This window comes from Komagataella phaffii, chromosome 1 (assembly GCF_000027005.1).
Source record: "Komagataella phaffii GS115 chromosome 1, complete sequence".
NCBI lineage: Eukaryota > Fungi > Ascomycota > Pichiomycetes > Pichiales > Pichiaceae > Komagataella > Komagataella phaffii.
In genome coordinates, this window is record NC_012963.1 from 1,569,160 (window position 1) to 1,589,621 (window position 20,462).

Sequence of the window (20,462 nt, forward strand, 5' to 3'; positions counted from 1 at the left end):
ATTCGATAGCTGACATGTGTGTATAGAATGTTATTAGGATCATCTTTGCTGCTATTATTGTTTCGCTTTGCCTAGATTCGTAGATGTTTTACGACCTCGCGATTTTACATAACTAGACTTGCCAGCCTATATCTGATTCTTCTACTCCAGGTGCGAGTTGATTATTGTTCATAAATTCCGATGCCATTAGCAGGTCTAAATGGAATTTCATCAATACAAGAGCTGCAGTTATTGAAAGCTGAGATTCTTGGAAATGATAGCGCCAAGCAATATCATCTGAATTCCTCGGTCACTCCACTAATAGACTCTCTTATTGCTACGCTGACCTTCAACGATAATCAAGAGGTCCTTAAAAATTGTTCCATAATTTTGGAATCATTCGCATATTTCAAGTTCAATACTACTCAGTTGATCAAAGAGAAAGGAAACAAAATCGTTGATGCGTTGATTGTAAGTTCCTTGAAGCATCAAGAACTCTGTGAAGTCAACTTTAAAACCATCAAGTCATTACTCGCCCAAGATTTGCCCGAGTGTACTATAAATTTGTCTATCAACAAGCAGGGAGAGAATCTGATGGAACTGATTTACGGCATCTTGGACTTGTCTAATAAAAATGTCTCGAAGGAGTTACTCAGTTGCACTTGTAAACTGATTCCCTACTTGCAGACACCTTCCTTAACAAGGTTAATTACGCCACTCATGAATCGCCTTTCCGTGGAGTTCACCCCGATTTTTATATTTCTGCTGAGAGAGAATTCATTGGATAATTTTACCACTTCATGGTATCAAATGGTACCCCCTCATTTCTCAACTCCAGACCTGGTGTCGAGTGAAATAGTCTCTTATCTTTTCGCTTTATCTTCGATTTTGAAGCATTTGGCGTCAAGGAATGAAAAAGATAGATTCGAAATGCCTAAACCGTTTTATTACGTCCTGACATCGTTTTTGAGAAATGAAGATTTATGTTTAAAACTGATAACAATCAACATTCTGATCTTATATTTCAAGAATTGGCCTGCTACTGCCGAGCTGAAGACACTTAACCAGAAAAAGTTGCTACCTAGTTTGATAACCATGATTGACCTCTTTCATAAGACTGATGGCTCCAATAAAGATATTTCTTTACAACTAGATGACCTTTTTGTTTCTTCCAATTTGAAAATCATACGCAAAATGAGTCCATTATATCTTCTGTCTTTGCTTAGCGAGGAGGATGATATTAACGAATTTTTTGCGGACAACAACTTTATAATGAAGCTTGTCAACATTATCTCGAAGAATTACAAACCTGAGAAAGATAGTTCAAATTCTGACTACTTGGACCCGAAGTCGCTATATACTGTTAGTGATTGCCTGCAAATATTGGCTAACATAACGTCCAACAACGAGGAATACAGAGATGAAATTATCAAGCATGACATTGTTTCAGAATGTGTGGTGGATCTTGTCTCTCGTCATATTAATATTTACAAAGAGTTTCACGGAGACGCTGCTCAGTTGGATCATGTCATTACTATATTGAAGCTTTCAAACATAATCACGACGTCTGCTCTGTACTTGGTCCGCTCACTGTCACGATCAGCGCCATTGCTACGAACCTACCTAGTAGATTTAAACATTGTAAACTCGTTGACGGATCTGGTGAAACTGCCTTTGGTTTCAAGAGACAATGAATCTTGTGCGTCCTTATTGGATGACGAAATTACACTCAAGGCGCTAGTTTTGGGAATCATTTCCAATTGTGTGGTGGAATATAGTTCTTTGAAAAAAAATGTTTTCAATGAAGACTTCCTGAAGGTATTGTCTTATTTTGTTTCGGAAGAGAACGAGTTTGAATTCTTAAAGAACAATGCCTTATCAATTCTTAGAAATTACCTTTACGGGGATGATATCATTGATAAAAAATTATTTTTGGACAAAGTTCCTTTATCAAGAATTTTTGAACTTTGTTATTCTTCAAATCTGCAAATTCAAGAAAAAGCATTCAATATTATCCGAAACTTGTCCTGTGGTCCTCTTAACTATTCGAACAAAATCATTCAATCATTCTGTTCCGACCCGACAGCAAAAGCTCACGATGATAAAGATTTTTTGAATTTTCTATTAAAAAATTTGAAGAGTTTATCATCCACATTAAAGGAGGATGACATTAGTAAAAGAAAGGAATCAGAAACTTATGAGGTTATTCTTGCTATCACTTATATCCTGGTCCATTTTGCGGCCTCTAATGAAGATAACAGATCAATGATTATTTGTAATCAAGAATTGCTCGACTTCATTTATATGTTATTGGAGACTCCTTTAGTACAAGAAATAGAAGGGGTCTCCTCCGAATGGGCCGCTTTCCATAAAGATCTGATGATATCATGTATTTGGATAGTTACCAACTTAACATGGAAGGACGATACATCTTCAGATCTGGAAGATTCAGATGTTGAAATGGATATGGAAACTATTGAAGAAGAAATAAATGTTGGGTACTTGAATGAGCTAACTTCCGATGAACATTTCAAGAAGATGCGAGCACCTAGATCAAGAGCGTTGAAGCTAATTAAAGATGGATTTTATGATGTTATCAAGAAATTGAGTTTTGAAAGCGACAACACGGACACCAAGGAAAGAGCCAGAGCGGCAATGTTTCAATTGATACTTTTCGACAAAGATCATAATGTTGATGAGTGATATTAAGTATGAATTAATTAGAAATAATATATGCTGAAAAGGATTAATGAATGATTGTTCTTAATGCATCACATCTCACTGTAGTTCTCTTTACACATTTTGGCCCTCAAACGAGCACCATAAATGTAGAAAACGAATGGGATGAGAATCATTGCTAATGAAATGAATGCCAACAACCAACTGGCCCACTGTAGCCCTAGTTTATGGTACATCTGTGTAGTAAATAGTGGGAAAGCAGCACCTCCAGCACTCCTCAGGAAAACCTTTGTTGCCAGAGCACTAGCTGCATACTTGGCGTAGGTGTCGATGATGTAATTATTCAAAGAGTAGTAAATTAGTACCATTCCATAACCGAAGGCGATACCGGAAGATGCTGGACCGACCCAAATGATATGCTTGTAGGACGTTGCTCCCAAAATAAATAGGGCAATTGCAGGGAAAGGAGACCCAATCATGGCTCCTACCAATCTGTCTTCAGGAGTTGGTTTTCTTCGTTGACACATTTTCACGTACATGGATTCCAAAATTGGAGTTGTAACTAAGGCCAAAAAGGCTCCTATCAATATTGGAATCAACATCAGGCCGATGAAATCATCTTCATAGCCATAAAGCTCATTAAATATAACTGGGTATGCAAAGAAAAATGCATAAAGCAATGAGTAAATAAGACAAACGTAAACACACATCATGTCCAAAACAGGCTCAGTGAAAACAAACATAAGAGGCCTATAAAGGCAGGTAACTACTAATTCCTTGAAAGTTAGTGGATTAGCTTCTTGCTCTGTCATGATGTTAGGATTGTTCAACTCCATTCTTAATTTCTTTGCTCGGTTCTTTAAAATTACTGGTTGATAGGTTTCTGGAATGCAGGCAACTAGTAACCACATAAATCCTGCAAATCCCATATTTACCCAAAAGATAAGATCCATTCTGTTGGTTTTAACACCGATCCAACCACATACTAAAGGTCCAATAACTGGTCCACCATAAGGAGCTGCTGCAAAATAGGCGATTGCTTTACCTCTTGTTTCAGAAGGATGCATGTCAGCTATAGAACCACCAACCAGACAAAGTGCGCTGGAACTAAAAACACCACACAAAAATCGACAAACTAAGAGACCACCGATATTAGGGGATAGAGCGCAAGGAATGTTAAAAATTGTGTAGAGACCCAAGGATATAAAATAAACCCATCTCCTTCCAATCTGCTCAGATAAAGGAGACCACAACAATGGACCCAAGGAGAAACCCAAGACCATCAATGAAACTGTCAAAATGGCAACTTCCAATGAAACATTATAATTATCTTCCACAGTGAATAATGCTCCAGAGATACACGAGGATCCAAAAGCAACGGCGACGACTAATATAGATAAGATAATAGTGTATGCCCATTTAGTGAACGTGGGCCAGTTGTATGGGTTCTCTGGATCGTTGATCAAAAACGTGACAAACTCTATTTCTGGGCTGTACTCTTTCGACTTAAACGTTTCAACATCCGACGAATCTTTGAGAATGGGAGCCTCCCCGTTGGGTTGGGGAAACGCTCTAGATTTTTCTTTTCTAAGTTTTTCCAATGCAGTTGGGTTCCTACCCAGATCTTGCAATGTTGCCACAGGGACTAAACCAGTTTCTGTTTCCAAATAATATTCTTCGGGGAATATAGGATTTTCTACAGCAATAGGCCTGTTTGGGTCTAATGTGGGAAGTTCATCCGAGACTCCCAAATCTTTCAATGACTTTTTGGTTTCTGTCCTCACCATTTTTAGTGACTGGTCAGGTGTAGAAGCGTAGTGAGATAATTCTGACATACGATCTTCATTGTCGCTTGGGACATAAGCTTGTGGGTTTTGAGTTTTTGGATCTCTGTTACCGGATTCTATATCCAGAGAGTCTGAAGAACCAATCGAGTCTCCATCGAATTCTTTGTTTGAACTTGACATGAGGTATTATGTATGTCTGATACTTTGAAGTGTGTTCAGAAAATGTGGGACGGAGCAAGCTGTATTTATAGAATAGGTAGAATGCAAGACTTCATGTGACTTGCATGAGGGGGTGCATTTGTTTTGTGCGGCGCGGGAATTGTTGTTTTTCTCTTAGCGTGCATTGGTTGGCCGCATTACCGGTTGAGTGAAAAGCACTCAGTGAGTAGGTTCTTTTATCAAAAAGATGCTAGTTAGACTTAGCTCAGGTACGTTGCTAGCCAAAGACAGTGCTTGACTAGTATAACCTTGAAGCATTCTCCCCATAATAATGGTCTATCTTGTAGTCACTTCTTGTTATGACATGCTCTAAAAAAGCGCATGGCACGGCGCACCAGGGCTGCAGGTGGAATTTTGAGGGAAAAGGATGCTTCGCTAACTAACTCACACCACAGAGGGATTTTATATTTCCGACGGTTAACTTTGAAAATTCTCGTCATCTTGATACTTCCTCTTCAGAATTACAGTTTGAAGTCCAAGATGCTTGAAAGCCATCAAAGTGGTCGCAATTTTCACTTCTGTTGTTAACCTCTGTGTTGTACGCTCATTGGCTTTCGTATCATAATTCTTCCGCGTGATATTAAACCGGTCGAAAAAAAAGAAAACATTGCTTACCTAAGAAGAAATCGTTGTATTTACGTATGCATTTTAGTTAAGATTTCGTTTATAAAGATCCAGAATCAGCCACGTAATACTCGCAACAAGCGGGAGGTTGTAATATAAGCGCAGTTTCATTTCCGATATGCAGGGCAGAAAAAAGTTCGGATTTCGTCTTAAAGGTCTCCGAGAACAGCTTTCACACCATCCAATTCTTTATGGTATCCTTGAATTTTTCTGACACACTCTCTCCTTCTGTCCCTGAGTGTTACATCCCCTAGAGTATCTACCCCATCTAGGTCCATGAGTTCCTTTAAGAGTATCTCATTAAAATAGCGTCTCTTATATTCCAGTTGTTCTAACTCTTGGCCTGCAACATTCTTGGGCGGCTTATGTTTTTTCTTCCCTCTCTTAGCTGGCTTATCTACTTCATTGTAACTTGCCGAGTTTTTTAGCAGCTTTATTTCGTCAAGGAAATCCTGAAGGCGAGGTAATATCTCAGACGAAACTTTGGCCATGATATCACTGAGCTGTTTTTCACTAAACTCGTAAGGGGTCAACTTGATTTCAGGTTTGCTCTTGCTTCCAGTTCTCTTCTTTTTCTTATCATGCTTCTTTTTATCAGTAATAGACTTATTCAGTGAGTAGGCTACAAATGTCAAACCAACAATTCCCAGAGAAACACAGCCTGCCATTCTCAGTTTTTCTTCTTCGGTAATTTGGTCCCACCAAACGCATAAATCTTTTACCAGATTGTGTATCTGGCCCTGTGTGGACTTTATCATATCCATTCTAACGTTGTCATAAATGAATGGGGATAAATCAAGCATCCATCTTTTGAATGCCCAGCAAAGAGTTGGTCTAAGAAATTGCGCGAATAGAAAAATTTGAAGTAGAAGAAAGTCACTCTAGCTAGAAACTACCCTTTTCCCTATAAAATGACCGATAGACGAAGAATATTGGGGCCATTGGACGCTTCTCCGCTAACCTTTGAGTCTGAATCAGTTATTTCGGCTCTTGAAGGGGAGGCGAGCTCCAAGTTTCAACTGAAAAAGTTGCATGTATCTCAGCCATCATCTGGCGATGATAAGATTTTTGTTGACATGGGATTAGTAACAAATTGTGAAGGATCCTGCTATATGGAAATAGATAATACTCTTATACAGGTATCTGTTTATGGGCCTAGGCCGATTCGTGGGTCTTTCATTGATACTGCAACTCTTTCTGTCGAATGTAGGTTTCTTCCTTTCCTAACGGAGTCTAAAGAATTTGCCAACGGTAATGGAAGGAATAGTCTCACAGAAATAGAGCAAAGACTATCTTCTTTTGTGTACAGCTGCTTTGTGAACACAATCATTCTTTCCAAGTACCCAAAATCGTCGATAGACATTTTCATTAAGGTTATTTCAGTGGATTCCTATGACACAAATTTCATCAAGCTAACTAACTACCTCGTTAATTGTGCTTCCTTATCGATAGTAGACGCCCAAATCGAAGTGAAAGATATAATAACAGCAGGATACATTCCAACTTCCATAGTGACCAGTTTTACTAATCTTCATTTGCCTAACGACAAGATTGTAGGTTTATACATCTCCGACGATACAGATGCCGAAATCGACGACGAAAAAGTTTTGTCTAGCATGATAATGGAATGCAACAAGAAAGCAAGAGACCTGCGATCCAGCCTAAACAAGTATCTAATTCAATTGGTCAAGTAATGGCCTTCTATGTACATCTATAACATCAATTCATCTAACATTTTTCTCAACTTGGAGATCTTGAAACTCAGATCCTTCAAACATTTCTCATCAACAATAGCTTTCTTAGTTAAGTGGACCCCACAGCTTTGACTCAAAGTGGAGCAAAGCTTTTCTACTTGTCTAGCATTCTCCTTTATGTGCATTTGCAGAAACCAATTAGACTCATCTTCTATTGATTCGACGGCAGGAAACAATTTGCTAACAAATCCTTGGTAAAGCTTATTAGCAAAATCTTCCAATCGTTCGTCTCCTATGTCGTCACTGGTGGGTACATCAATTTTTTTCACAACAATGTCAAAAGGTTTCGATATCGCTAAGACTTCATGTTTTTCATTAGCATGAAGTCTCAACTCATAAGTTCCCGGAACCCAGGGAAGTAGTTCTGCGGAAAACTGAACAACTCCTCTATTTAGTTCGTCCTCCAAAATGCAGTCTTCTTCATTCCTAATCTTGTCAGATAAGTTAATATACTTTTCCCTGTGAATAGGAATCCAATACCCCTTTGATGAAACGAGAGTTTTTGTCCGAGTCTCAGAGGTTTGAAAGATATTGTATAAGCCAATCCACGCCTTGTCCTTACCTTTGTGATCTTCCATATTCCACTCAACTTTAATTGGATCACCTAAGTTGTAGAAATCGGTATCATCTTTTCTCAGTAAGTTCAGAAGCTGGAGTTGACCCTGGTCATTCAATTCCTGCAGGTTGATCGTAAGAGTATCATCAGTGCTTCCTCTGATAAGTTCAATGACCTGTTGGAAACTGTTTCTACGTTTCTTCAACGATAACTCTTTTGGCTTCTGATTGTGTTTATTCCTGATGAACTCGTCGATGACTTTGGAAGAGTCTTGAATAACCTTATCAATAGATCCACTTAGCTTAACTATAGTTCCCTGAACATGGTTTGGAAGAAACAAGCTATTGATACTTTTCTCAATTCCTGAAGTGTGTTTCAAAACATTTTGTTCGCCATAGAGTTTAACCATATGAGGCTTCTCTATAAAGTTCAATACTATCAAGTTGTTCATAGTAAACAACAGTGCAATGACTAGAAAAATTTTGTTACTGTTGTTAAACAGTAAGTACAATGCCCACACTGTAAGGTTAGAAGTGACTCTCTCTGGATTGTTTAGAAAGTGGTAGATACCGCTTCTTGAAAGAGTTGTGACTTCGCTTTTGTGAGAAGACAACACACCAATGAAAAAGTCACCATAGTACCAACCAAACAAGCCAATAGAATCAATCATTTGATGCACAGTTAAAAACTGACCTAAAATCATCAGTGCCGCCAGGATAAATCGGAGAGGTAACCATTCTGTCTGCCAAAACTTTTCATTGTACATAACTTCTCTTACGGAGATAGTGAACAACATAGAGTAGTTAAGCACAAGCGTGTTGTTCTGTAACAGGGTCCAATTCTGAAAACTCAGCCTCTCAAGTAGTTCTTTGTTATCTAGAATGGAAATATTGATAGTTCCATAATTCTTGATGAAACTCAAAGTCCAACTTTTGAACCTGCTCTGTAAATATAAAACACTGTTCAGTACAAACGACGTGCCTATCTTAACGACAATTGCCAAGATTATGATAGAATTATTGTAAGAAGCTGGCAAAAATATAGGCACAATACTGGCATAAAGGGCTAATACGACAGTGAATATATCATTTGTTCTCAGCCAATTGAAGTTTTTCGTTAGCATCACTAAGGGTTTTCCTCCAGTACCAATAAACACGCTATCATCCCTCTTATTGACGGAAATAGTGTTTTCTGACAAGTTGTCGTCTCCATAAATCTTCTCAATATGAGGCGTCTCAACGTAGTTCAGGAACAAAAACTGTAATAGATGCCCAAAGATAGACATAATCAGTACTGTGTAAGATTTAGTCATCAAGGCGCACCCGTAATAACCAGCATATCCAATTGAGTACATTGGATGTGGAGCCAAGTCAAAAACACCATCAAAAATCAACTCTTCATTATTGTGTAATCTAAAGAAAAAATCACCCCAATACCAAGCATAATCCTTTACAATGAGGTGGGCATTCAATTTAACAATAATGTTGAAGATGAAGAAACTGATACCAAGCACCCATCGTAAAAAGATGAGAGATAAAGACTGGTTAAAAGCACCATCACTGCAGGCAAAGACGAGGCACATATAGGTAGTGAAGTCATTCATCAAAATAAGGTTGACCAAAGACCTAAACACAATCCAGGTCTTGAATTCATCCGGAACGCTGTTTAACTGTTGAGCGTTCAGTTTGCTAGAAAGCTCTAACTCAACAAACTTTTTAGCCCAGCCTCCATTGATCTGAATTTGTTTCAACCAATGGAACATGGAGTGGCTTTTGGACTGCTTATAAAGCAAGATGCCAATTCCTAGATTATATCCCAACCTCCAGAACGAATACAGGACGATGAAAACCGGAATACGCCATGTCACTGGAGAGTAATAATAGACAATCCCATTTATGAACAAGGAGAGAACAATTAGGTAGTCGCTCACCGACTTCTTAACGGTTGGATCAAACAAAGATCTTACCATGTCATGCGTCTCTGGGACATTGAAGATGTCACCCCTAAAAGTCTTTCCCAACGAGTATTTCTTCTCATCTTTAGAATTGTATGAAAACTTGCTTTCTTTTACCATAGTCTTGAAGAGAAGTAGGAGTAGGAACAGGGTAAAAGGGAAAGATCTTAGCTAGAAATCTTGAAATTTGCCTCTAATTAATCGATAAGCGAGAGAAGAATCAGGTAGACTCGAAATTGAATCTGTTGGGGTAATTTTCACATGGGTATTTCCGCTAGCAGAAGAGATTCTAGTTAGTTGAAACTTGTCTCTTCGCGGGTAAGGTATCTCCGACAACCAACACTAGTTATGGCTGAATAGTATTATGTCTCTAAATTTATTTCACTAGTCTATTCTTAAAGTCTCGAGTTCTTCCACATGTCTTCAAGAGATTTCTTGAAGACGTTAACATTGAAATCTATCAATGAGAGAGCGTTTTTAAACTCCATTGAGAATTGGTCTGTATTGTCCAGTCGTACTAATCCCACTAGGGCAAGCCCTCTGATCATTTGATGCAAGTACAAAACGGATCCATTCTGTAGTCTAGAAATACATTTTGTTGGATTACCTTTTGATTCATCACTATCCTTGACATCTCCATATAATCCATCTAGATCGATGGTGACGTCAATGAACTCTGCACATGCCTCATATGTCTGAATATCAACCGGTGAACTATCAGTAGCCACATAAATCTTGGAATTAACGTCAAACAGAAACAGCTTTTCGAATTTGTTGTATTGAACCAGTAAGTCCAGCAAATTTTCCAAAGCAGGAAGTTCGTAGATCAACTTTTGAATAATCCTAGAGAATGCTTCGTAGATGGAATGATCGAAAATAGATGTTAAGTAAAAGGATACCTGCAATCCTTCCAATCCAAGATCCAGTAGTTCGTCCCCTACTCGCTGCATAATATCTCTCTGTGTATCCAACCGGAAATCTTCACTAAGTCCGTCTATCTTATGTATCAGTACTTCAACATTTATCTTGGGGTTAACCTTGTAGATATATGAGATAATCATGGAAAGGTTGGTTAATGCGTTCAAATATTCATCCTGACTGTCTATGATGTAAACTAAAGCGCCAATTGATTTGAAAAGCTTCTCATGATCGTATGTTGGCTCAAAGAAATTCAGTTGTCCTGGAAGCTCGATGACAGACAAATTAATAAGACTTCTGAAATTTTCTGTGGTAGGTTTAGATGTGCTTTCCAGGTAGAGGGTGTCCAATGGTTGCAACTTATGGAAAACAACTTTACATATACTTGATTTGCCGGACCTAATTCATTCAGTTAGCACTCAGTACGTCAGTATTTGGGAGGAACAGTTGTTATCACAAGTATTCGCCAAACTTTAGTAACACTTACCTTCTCAACCCCATCAACAGTATTGTGGCATTCTCATTAGTCGGATCTGGGATGAGGTGGCCTTCCATGCTTATTGATTGCTGTGATATAAAAAATAGATTCTGGGTCAGAGGACTTAGTATGTCAGAGTTCTCGATGGTTGTCGCAACCTGGGAACAGTAGCCTTCGCGATTTTAAGTCCAGAAGATCACTCTTTAAAGCTTAATCTGCCCGCGTAAAGTTTTGTAATAGGAGTTACAGATTAATGCGTATATACTTCTCTAACTAACCATCTTCAGGTTCTTCATTCTGTCCCATCTCTAACTTCTTTCCTTTTTCCTTCATTAAAGCTTCCTGCTTTGCGAGTCCCTCGCGGCGTTTCCTATCTCTTCTTTCATTTTTCGTTTCCTCAATTTTCATCTCAGTCGTTGCGAACATCATATCACTGATCTTTCTGTGTAGCAGGTTCAATTTAGATTCATTTTCATTGAATCTGTTGATTGCCTGGTTGTCAATAAATTCCAGGTAATTCTCATCCACAAGTAAAACACACTTTCCTTCTTCATTCAAGTACCCAATAGGAATATCTAACTTGATGGAAATTCGAATCCCCACTATATTATTAACGCCAATACCTGATTCTCTAAACCCACAGCTCATAGCTGTTTGATATAGTTTCTGGGCAGTTGTAAGGTCTCTACATTTCACATGCAGAATAAGAGGCTCAAACTTGAATAAGACAAATCTGGAGGGTTTGAAGTTGGATTTCTCTATTTGGCACTCAAAATCGATGTTTTTCCACCAACGAGAAACTTGCCTCTTGTCATGTGTCACAAATAACCAATGACCACCATCTCCCTTGGCTCCAATCTTACTATTTCCCTTCTTGTCCCCTTCTAAGAAAACGCTGACCCTTCCAGAACAGGATGAGGTAGTTATCATATCACTATGCGAATTTATGGAGTTCATGATCGGAAGGCAAAGTTCGTCAATAGTCCCCTTGGGAGATAAATCGGGATTTGCTTCATTAGTCGTTGCAATTTCGGCCAATATCTGAGCCTTTTTCTGATCAAATGAGTCTAACATAGTGTAGACTCTCTATTCCGGGGCTTTATTGAGCTTCCCACTAAAAAAAATCAAACTTTCGAGATGTGACACTTCTTTTCTTCCATCAATCCTACCGCATTTCTACCACAATCAATATGGCTGAAGAAACTACTCAAAAATTGGAAGCTCTGACTGTTCAAGGAACCACTTCTGAAGAATTAATTCTTGGACCTGATGGCCAGCCTTTGTCGAAAAAGGCTTTAAAGAAGCTAGAGAAGGAAAAAGAGAAGGAGAGAAAGAAAGCGGAAAAAGCTGCACAGTTGGCCAAGGAGCAAACCGAAAAGGCTGCTCTTGATGCTGCAAACGACACCGCTAAGGAAAACTACGGTCGATTGCCTTTAAATCAATCTACTACGAAGCCCGGCATTAAACGCATTGAAATAGGGTCTCTAACTGCTGCTGACGATGGTAAAGAGGTTGTGTTCAGAGCTAGAATCTACAACACCAGAAAACAAGGTACCACAATGGTGTTTTTGTCTTTACGACAGAGAACTGAATTGATTCAAGCTGTCTTGAAAGCAAATGGAGACTCCGTATCTAAACAAATGGTGAAATGGGCTAGTGCCATCAGCTTGGAAAGTATTGTAACTGTCCATGGTACCATATCCAAAGTGGTCGAACCAGTTAAATCTGCTACTATCCAAGAATTTGAGGTATTAATCAACAAAATATATACTATTTCTGAGACTCCTGAGCGATTGCCACTTTTGGTGGAAGATGCTTCGAGATCTGATGCGGAAGCCGAACGATCTGGATTGCCAATAGTCAATTTGGACACGAGACTTGACGCAAGAGTTATTGATCTGAGAACCATTACCAATCAAGCCATTTTCACCATCCAATCTGGTGTATGTTTACTGTTCAGGGAGTTTTTGACGAAGAAAAAATTCACTGAGGTTCATACTCCAAAATTATTGGGTGCTCCATCTGAAGGTGGATCTAATGTATTTGAAGTGACTTACTTTAAAGGTAAGGCATTTCTTGCTCAATCTCCACAATTGTACAAGCAGCAGCTAATTGCTGCTGACTTTGAAAGAGTGTTTGAAGTTGCTCCAGTTTTCAGAGCTGAAAACTCAAACACTCATCGTCACATGACCGAGTTCACTGGTTTAGACTTGGAAATGACATTCGAAGAGCATTACGATGAGGTGATTGATTTGTTATCTGAGCTTTTTGTTTTTATCTTTTCTGAATTGAAGACCAGATACGCCAAGGAGATTGCGATTGTTAGAAAACAGTACCCAGTCGAAGAGTTTAAGCTTCCAAAAGATGGAAAGATGGTAAGAATCCCTTTTAAAGAAGGGATCAAGCTATTAAGAGAGAATGGTAAGGAAGTTGATGATTTTGAAGACTTGAGTACGGAGAACGAGAAGTTTTTGGGTAAACTTGTTAGGGAAAAGTACGACACAGATTTTTACATTTTAGACAAGTTTCCGTTGGCTGTCAGACCTTTCTATACAATGCCTGATCACGAAGACCCCCGATACTCTAACTCATATGATTTCTTTATGAGAGGAGAGGAGATTCTTTCCGGAGCTCAACGTATCCATGATAGTGAATTTTTGAAGGAACGAATGTCAGTTCATGGACTCGATTCCAACTCTCCTGGCTTGGAAGATTATGTCCAGGCTTTTGATTATGGATGTGCCCCTCACGGTGGAGGTGGTATTGGTTTAGAGCGTGTCGTGATGTTTTACTTGGACCTGAAGAATATAAGGCGTGCATCTCTATTCCCTAGGGATCCAAAACGTCTCCGCCCATAGTCTTGAATATCAATACATATGAATAATATGGTTACATTGCCTTATACTAACACAATATAAAAACTTAATCGTATTTGCTGAAGGTTCTCGGGAGACTTAATATAGACCTTGCTCTGTCGGAAGTACTGTTGCCACCAGTGTATCTAAAACTCCTGATTGATCTTTTGCCACTAGCAGGAGTCAGTGTGGTATTGGACGCTAATGAACGATTCATCCAGTAGCTTCCTAGGAAACCAAATGTGAAAACTACAGCCAAAAGACACCCTAGAATTCCGAACCACCAATTCAAAGATCCTGTATCTTGCCCAGGAACGGTAACATTCATTCCAAATAAACCTGTTATCATGTTCATAGGAAAAAATATTGTTCCTAGTAACGTAACTTTAGAAAGCATTTCAGTAACTTTGTGATTGGAGTAGAAAGATTCGACTTGAAGTTGGGCAAGGTAGTTGGAGTGACTTCGACTAAATATCTTTTCATAGCTCAGTAAACTTTGAAACATGGTAATAATATGGTCCGAAATATCACTCAAATATAATGCTATATCTGCTCTTGGAGTAGTAGTCTGTTGTATTGAAGCGTTGGAGGCCCAAGTGCTATTTGCCTCGTCTTGGCATCTTTTTGCAAACATTTTGATCACATCTGCTTTACCTGAAAGCAGTCGCATCAATGTCATCACTTTCCTTCTTGATTCACCGATTCGCTGTAACATGATACCAAACTCCTGATCTCTTGCAACAAACACGGACTCTTCAATTGCATCCGCTTCATACTCTGTAGCTTGAATTACTGGAGCAAATCCATCAGTAATATCATCAATCATTGCGTAACATAACCAATCAGCAGACACATTGACATAGTCTCTTAGTTGCCTTACACGTCTCCTGACATTTGCAGGGTGATTAATAGGAGTAAAATGGAATGATAATATTCCTTCACGGAAAACAACAATATAAACATTGATTGGCTCCAAAAAATCCTCACTTTCGGGGTCTGTTTCAAAAGAGTGAAAACACACAAAGTAGTAAGTTTTGAAAAGTTCAACTTTCTCACGTCGTTCTTGCATACGAATATCTTCGGCAGTCAAGGGGTGGATTCCAAAGGCTTTGGCTAAAACTTTCATCTCGTTGTCTGTTGGACAAATGCAATCGAGCCACCAAGTGGCTTCAGCACCGTGAAAAAGCTCTTCAATCTTCTGACCTTCATTGACCAATGAAGATATATCTGGAGCATGAATAGTTTCATTATTGTCAGATGAATAAAAACTATACCTATCAGGCAATATAGAAGCTGCCTCGGCGTTCCTTTTCTGGTTCTGAAAAGTCACACCATTATCTCCATCATCTTCTGTAGAACTTTCTTTTTTATTAGATGAATCATTAGATTTTTCTTCAAGGTAGACATCACCGGGGTCGTAGGATTGAGGAAAGGGCACATAATTGTCCGCATTTGTGGTGTGAGTGATGTTCTTTGGTATATATCTTAAGGCCGCAGAGCTTGGCTTGCTGTTGCCAGAGCTGAAACCTCTTGCAATATTAGAATCGAAGTCTTTCAAAGCTTCCTCTCGCTTCATTAATGATTTTTTCTCCAATCTCTCTTCTTCGATAAAATTTTCCAATTCCATAAAGTCAATCCCCCTAACCCTTACATTTTCTGGAACCATTGGAAAACAGACATCTTCCTCTGTTTCCTTGGATGACCTGGACGCATAAGAATCAACATCGCTATCACTACTGGAATTTTGCCTTTCTTTCTTTTCCTGTTGAAGAGAGGTCTTACCTGTAGATTTGATAGAAGTTCTTGACGGCTGTTTTGCCAAGGGATTCATATTGGCGCCTGAGATTGAGGGCCGAGTCTCTCTATTCAGTAGGATTCCCCCTCCAGGATTGGTAGATTGCTGAACATTTGTATTAATCAAAGACTTGAACTGCTCAGAAATGGACTTTGAGCGAGTCCTCCTGATAAAACCAGGCTGTTTATGCTTCTTGCTAGAACTATTGTTAAAAGAAGCCAGATAGGGACTGGCAATATCCTCGTTATCAGAATCTTCACTGTAAAGCATTCTATCACGTAGATCTGTGGATTCTACAAACTGTGAGGGGTTTTGAGAGGTTCTTGTCGCTGGTGGGGGTAATCTTAACTCACCACCAGGTGGCATCTCCCGATCGTTCAGCTTGAAAGATGGAGAGGTGCCTTCTTTTCGGATGGGTAAAGACGAGCTCTGGTGCCTGTGATCATGTAACTCCTCGTTATCGGACATGACAGAGCTATTGGTAATACTGTCATGCGATGAGGTGTGGCGAATCACTGGGGACAGTGAATGACGGGAACTGCTACTATCATTGATGGGGGACATGTTGGTCAAAATTGCCTTAATCGCACTTAGAACTTTTCCGGAAATGTAGATGGGATGGTAAACTTCCTACTATGAGATACACTATCGACTCTTGATAGGGTGATTATTTCATAATGTTGTGTAAACAGTTAGCAGAAAGGGAATGCAGAGAAATTCAAGTTAAGTGAGAAAATTTAATTTCAGGCGTTCGCAGACATGTGCTCAGTCGAGGAGAACGACCACGATGTGAGCTATATAGACGCGATTTTAAGCGCTTTACAGCTCGATGTGAGATGAGATATGCAGGACTTGATGTGCCTTATTAAAAGTACAAGATATAAAATTATCTATTCATGTATAGTGGAGTTCAAAATTGGAGTACAATGCTGTTTTCTGTGAGTCTTGTTTCACCTGAAGAATAAGTTTGACTTCAACTGCATCCGGCAGTGTTCAAAGTAGGAGGTGACTCTTGGTAAGGTTCTTTATTGTCACGGGGGGAAATAAAAACCCAATTTCATAATTGTGAGTCTCAATGACTGCTTATCCATTGTAGAAAATGACGAGAAGTGGCTGCAGCTGGATTCACCAGGGAATATCTTGCTATTTTTTTGATAATTCTTTTCGGAATGCTCCCTGGAGGCTTAGGGACTAATTGAGATTTGGCTACCACTAAAGGCTGAAGGACGATTGTGAGATCGCCAGTAGCATCCAGTCAAAGTTTTATCGACAATATCTTTTCGTTCTAGACCATACTACCAGCATACAACTAGTCCCTAGCTGGGCATGCAAATAGGGCGATCATTTCGTTGATATTATTGACTATTACCCTGCCCGCATTGATATTGCGCGATCTATTCTCTTGGCTACTGTTCAACCATACTGGTTACCAGCTTTGAAGCAAATTCGTGCCGTTTCCAACAATCAAGTCTTACGTAATATGTTTGGGACAGGGAGATAATGAATGCAGGCATCAGATCTAAAAGAATTAGAGATTTTGGACTTGCTGATTATGGACATGTCCCTGATGTTTTTCTCTGTCAATATTAGAAGAAACATAGTTAAGTGAACTTGTTCAACCAAACGTTACTGAACATGTTCCAGTTTCAAGTTACGTAGCTGGGTCTTGTGGCTCCTGGCCAAAAAACTGATGAACATCCAGATGTTCAGCCCTACGTTTCCCAACCCAGTTTGCATGTTGGGTCATAGTCAGTCAAGATAACTCGTTATTTAGAGTCTTTGCTTCTTGCCAATGCTGCCTTCTTTTGAGATTCTTCTGGTTATGCAATTTTGATCAATTCATGGCCCGTCATTTCCAACATCAAAGTTGAAGCTCTTCCATTTCATAATAAGATCCCATAAATATGCATTCTTGATGGGTCGATTTAGTGAAATTAGAACTGGGGTTTCAGAATTTCAGCGCACACCCATTCACCTCTAATCTTCAATTCTGAAAGTCTTCAAATGGGACTCAGAATTGTAATGCGTCGGTATTGACAGTACGCAAAGTAAAATCCAATTCCACAGCATAAGAAAGAACTGATGATAAAGCCATATCGGTTCGAAAATATGTTGCAATGAATTGAATAGCAACATATACCCTTCATTAAGAAACTGCGTTTGGTGCCATTATCAAGAAGGAAAAATGGGACGACTGTTAGAGTCACTGCTGTGGTGTTGAAAGTTCATGAGTAGTATTTGTGGGCTTTTGCTTGGATACCTCTAGCCAGTCTTTTGTGGTTGATTAGAACGCTCTTAACATCCGTCGAAAGAGGAGGTGTAACGAAGTTTTTCTTTAGAAATAACTGATCCTCTTTCTCTTCACCAAACGATACAATTGATATTGTTCGAAGAGACACAGATTTTTCAATGGCAGATATCCCTGTAGTAACTATTTTTTCACAATAAATAAATGAAAATTGCAAATCAATCTTTTTTAAATTAGTGGAGCAGCCAGTTTTAGGTGAAGCTCGTGTTCCGATATTGTGTGCGCTCATTGTCATTCTCCTCATTAGGAAAGACCCTTCCTATCTCGTAATATTGCGGATGTAATTTTTCAGTATCAGGTACATCTTGAAAATTTCCTATTTAGGTCCCTGTCAATCACTTACAATCATCAATAGGTACGCAAATGCTTACTACTATCTCTTCAATGGTTCGACTATGGTAGCCTCATCTACAATTGTCTGGTATATAAAGGGCTGGATTAGATTGAATCAATTATCAACCAACCCTCCTTGAAAATCCAGCCACAAATGAAGCCTTCCACCCAAACAAATGCCACTCAGTCCCAAAACAAGGACAACGAGGACAATTCTAATCAGGTTTACTACGGCGGTAACAGATATCTAGCTCTTTATGGCTGTGTGATTGCTTGAGAGGTCCGCCGGCAACCCGTGTTTTGTTGATGATCATATTTGAAGATGTCAATCCACTTTCTTTTTCCACTTTTTCTCTTCTATATTGAATTCAATTACTTCTATTTTCTATCGTCGTTCTGTAGCATCGTGCTTTTGTACAAAGTTCCTATTACCTATTATCCTTACTACTGATACTTTTTTATGCATGCGCGAACAAAATGCTTATAAAAAAAAATTCAAATCTGAAGAAAAAAAAACTTAAACTTCAACAAAAAAGCTTCCCAATCATGGCTAGAAAATCTGCTGCTAAAAAGGCGAAGTTGGCCGCACAGAAAAGTGGAAACCAGAAATCAGTAACTGAAACTTCACTTGATTCCAAAGATGGTCAACAGGGTGGGGTGGACATATCAAAAAAGCAGCATGATGACAGTGAGGATCAAGAAGAGTCTGAGGAAGATAACTCTTCAGAGTCGTCCTCTGATCTGGAAGATGAAGTTGGTGATCTAATCACTGATGAAGTAGAGCAAGGAATCAACAAGGTTTTAAGTGCCATCAAATCTAATGACAAATCCTTGTTTGATCCCAATGTGAGATTTTTTGAGGATCCTGAAAAGGCTGTCGAAAAATTAGATCTCAAGAAAGAATACAAACCTCTTTACCTTAAAGATTACCACAGAAAGAATTTGTTAGGTGAGGCCCAGGAGTTTGAAGATGGAGAAAAGCCGTATGTCATTGAACAACGTGATGAGAGAGATAAGTTGTTGAATGAGATCAAGAAAGAGGTTGAATTTTCAGGTAGACAGGAGAACGAAGACAGTGATGAAGATGAAGACGATGACTTTTTGAAACGCAAAGAAAACGAAAGAACTGTTGAGGCTGCAGATGACCTGCCAGATCCTTCCGAGAATCAGGAGGAGTTTTTGGACAAATTCATCAGTAACCAAGCTTGGATTCCCAAAGAAGCTGATAAAGAAATTGATATGGAAGAAGATGATGAGGAGTTTGATGAAGCGGTAGAGCAATTCGAACAAGCGTACAACTTTAGATATGAGGATCCTCACGCCGCTGAAATTGTCACTTATGCTAGAGATCAAGCCACTCTCAGAAGAGGACAAACAAATAGTAGAAAGAAACAGAGAGAAATTAAGAAGCAACAGAAACTCGAAGAGAAACAGAACAAAGAAAAGGCCTTGCAACAGAAAAAGCTCAAAAAAATCAATTTAGTCACTGACAGATTGATGAAGATCAAGAGGGAAGTCGGGGAAGGTGTAAGTGAAGATCTTATCAAGAAGGTATTTGGTGAAGATTTAATGAATGATGATTTCAATGATGCCGACTGGGACCAAAAAATGTCTCAGATATTTGATCATGCGTATTACCAGGCTGAAGTCACGAAGCCTACGTGGGATGATGATGATGAGATAATGGGTGAAAGCTACAACAATGACGAAGAGCACAGTGATGAAGGAAGTGATTCTGAAGAAGAAGAGGATAATATAAATGCTGATGAATTAGAGTCTGTGAAGTTAAAAGAAAAAGGCTTCTCTTCTGACAAAGCTAAAACGAATATAAAATCAAAGAACGAGAAACAGAGTATCAAAGAAACAGCAGAAAAAATCGTTACACAGAACAGTTCCAAATTATTAGATGAGCTTGATGAAGAAAGAGGCAGAACAGCAACATCTTCTGACACCATCAAGTTCACTTATAGAGAAGTCTCTCCGGAATCATTTGGTCTTTCAAACAGAGACATTCTTATTGCTGATGATTCCCAATTGAATCAATTTATTGGTATCAAAAAACTGGCCCCTTACAGAGAGAAAGACCAAAGGGACAGGGACAAAAGAAAGTATGGAAGACAGAAGCGTCTAGGTGAATGGAGAGAGAAAGTGTTCAAAGATTTTGTAGTCAAGGAAGATGGTGACGGTTTGAGATTCAGAAAGAAGAGAAAACATAAATAGGTT

The 20,462-nt window shown here is 39.0% G+C and overlaps 11 protein-coding genes across 11 annotated transcripts; 4 read left to right on the plus strand and 7 right to left on the minus strand.

Annotated features, from left to right (window-relative positions):
• Positions 1–180: 180 nt before the first annotated feature.
• Positions 181–2,682, plus strand: PAS_chr1-4_0089 (Hypothetical protein; the record flags this gene model as incomplete). Its single annotated transcript, XM_002490154.1, has 1 exon — positions 181–2,682. The coding sequence occupies one exon, from the start codon at positions 181–183 to the stop codon at positions 2,680–2,682; it is 2,502 nt and encodes an 833-aa protein (XP_002490199.1).
• A 68-nt stretch (positions 2,683–2,750) lies between these two features.
• PAS_chr1-4_0090 (Polyamine transport protein specific for spermine) lies at positions 2,751–4,625 on the minus strand (the record flags this gene model as incomplete). The annotated part of the gene is made up of 1 exon (XM_002490155.1): positions 2,751–4,625. The coding sequence occupies one exon, from the start codon at positions 4,623–4,625 to the stop codon at positions 2,751–2,753; it is 1,875 nt and encodes a 624-aa protein (XP_002490200.1).
• Positions 4,626–5,437: 812 nt separating this feature from the next.
• Positions 5,438–6,091, minus strand: PAS_chr1-4_0091 (Hypothetical protein; the record flags this gene model as incomplete). Its single annotated transcript, XM_002490156.1, has 1 exon — positions 5,438–6,091. The coding sequence occupies one exon, from the start codon at positions 6,089–6,091 to the stop codon at positions 5,438–5,440; it is 654 nt and encodes a 217-aa protein (XP_002490201.1).
• A 108-nt stretch (positions 6,092–6,199) lies between these two features.
• Positions 6,200–6,982, plus strand: PAS_chr1-4_0092 (exosome component; the record flags this gene model as incomplete). The annotated part of the gene is made up of 1 exon (XM_002490157.1): positions 6,200–6,982. One exon carries the CDS (start codon positions 6,200–6,202, stop codon positions 6,980–6,982), a length of 783 nt encoding a protein of 260 aa, XP_002490202.1.
• A 17-nt stretch (positions 6,983–6,999) lies between these two features.
• On the minus strand, positions 7,000–9,672 carry PAS_chr1-4_0093 (Phosphatidylethanolamine methyltransferase (PEMT); the record flags this gene model as incomplete). The annotated part of the gene is made up of 1 exon (XM_002490158.1): positions 7,000–9,672. The coding sequence occupies one exon, from the start codon at positions 9,670–9,672 to the stop codon at positions 7,000–7,002; it is 2,673 nt and encodes an 890-aa protein (XP_002490203.1).
• Positions 9,673–9,947: 275 nt separating this feature from the next.
• PAS_chr1-4_0094 (GTP binding protein) lies at positions 9,948–11,025 on the minus strand (the record flags this gene model as incomplete). The annotated part of the gene is made up of 2 exons (XM_002490159.1): positions 9,948–10,869; positions 10,958–11,025. The coding sequence occupies 2 exons, from the start codon at positions 11,023–11,025 to the stop codon at positions 9,948–9,950; spliced, it is 990 nt and encodes a 329-aa protein (XP_002490204.1).
• A 196-nt stretch (positions 11,026–11,221) lies between these two features.
• Positions 11,222–12,022, minus strand: PAS_chr1-4_0655 (tRNA wybutosine-synthesizing protein; the record flags this gene model as incomplete). Its single annotated transcript, XM_002490160.1, has 1 exon — positions 11,222–12,022. The coding sequence occupies one exon, from the start codon at positions 12,020–12,022 to the stop codon at positions 11,222–11,224; it is 801 nt and encodes a 266-aa protein (XP_002490205.1).
• A 116-nt stretch (positions 12,023–12,138) lies between these two features.
• On the plus strand, positions 12,139–13,806 carry PAS_chr1-4_0095 (Cytoplasmic aspartyl-tRNA synthetase, homodimeric enzyme; the record flags this gene model as incomplete). Its single annotated transcript, XM_002490161.1, has 1 exon — positions 12,139–13,806. One exon carries the CDS (start codon positions 12,139–12,141, stop codon positions 13,804–13,806), a length of 1,668 nt encoding a protein of 555 aa, XP_002490206.1.
• Positions 13,807–13,870: 64 nt separating this feature from the next.
• On the minus strand, positions 13,871–16,162 carry PAS_chr1-4_0096 (Plasma membrane Mg(2+) transporter, expression and turnover are regulated by Mg(2+) concentration; the record flags this gene model as incomplete). Its single annotated transcript, XM_002490162.1, has 1 exon — positions 13,871–16,162. The coding sequence occupies one exon, from the start codon at positions 16,160–16,162 to the stop codon at positions 13,871–13,873; it is 2,292 nt and encodes a 763-aa protein (XP_002490207.1).
• A 1,661-nt stretch (positions 16,163–17,823) lies between these two features.
• PAS_chr1-4_0097 (Hypothetical protein) lies at positions 17,824–18,141 on the minus strand (the record flags this gene model as incomplete). The annotated part of the gene is made up of 1 exon (XM_002490163.1): positions 17,824–18,141. One exon carries the CDS (start codon positions 18,139–18,141, stop codon positions 17,824–17,826), a length of 318 nt encoding a protein of 105 aa, XP_002490208.1.
• Positions 18,142–18,785: 644 nt separating this feature from the next.
• Positions 18,786–20,459, plus strand: PAS_chr1-4_0098 (Essential nucleolar protein required for 40S ribosome biogenesis; the record flags this gene model as incomplete). The annotated part of the gene is made up of 1 exon (XM_002490164.1): positions 18,786–20,459. One exon carries the CDS (start codon positions 18,786–18,788, stop codon positions 20,457–20,459), a length of 1,674 nt encoding a protein of 557 aa, XP_002490209.1.
• Positions 20,460–20,462: the final 3 nt, after the last annotated feature.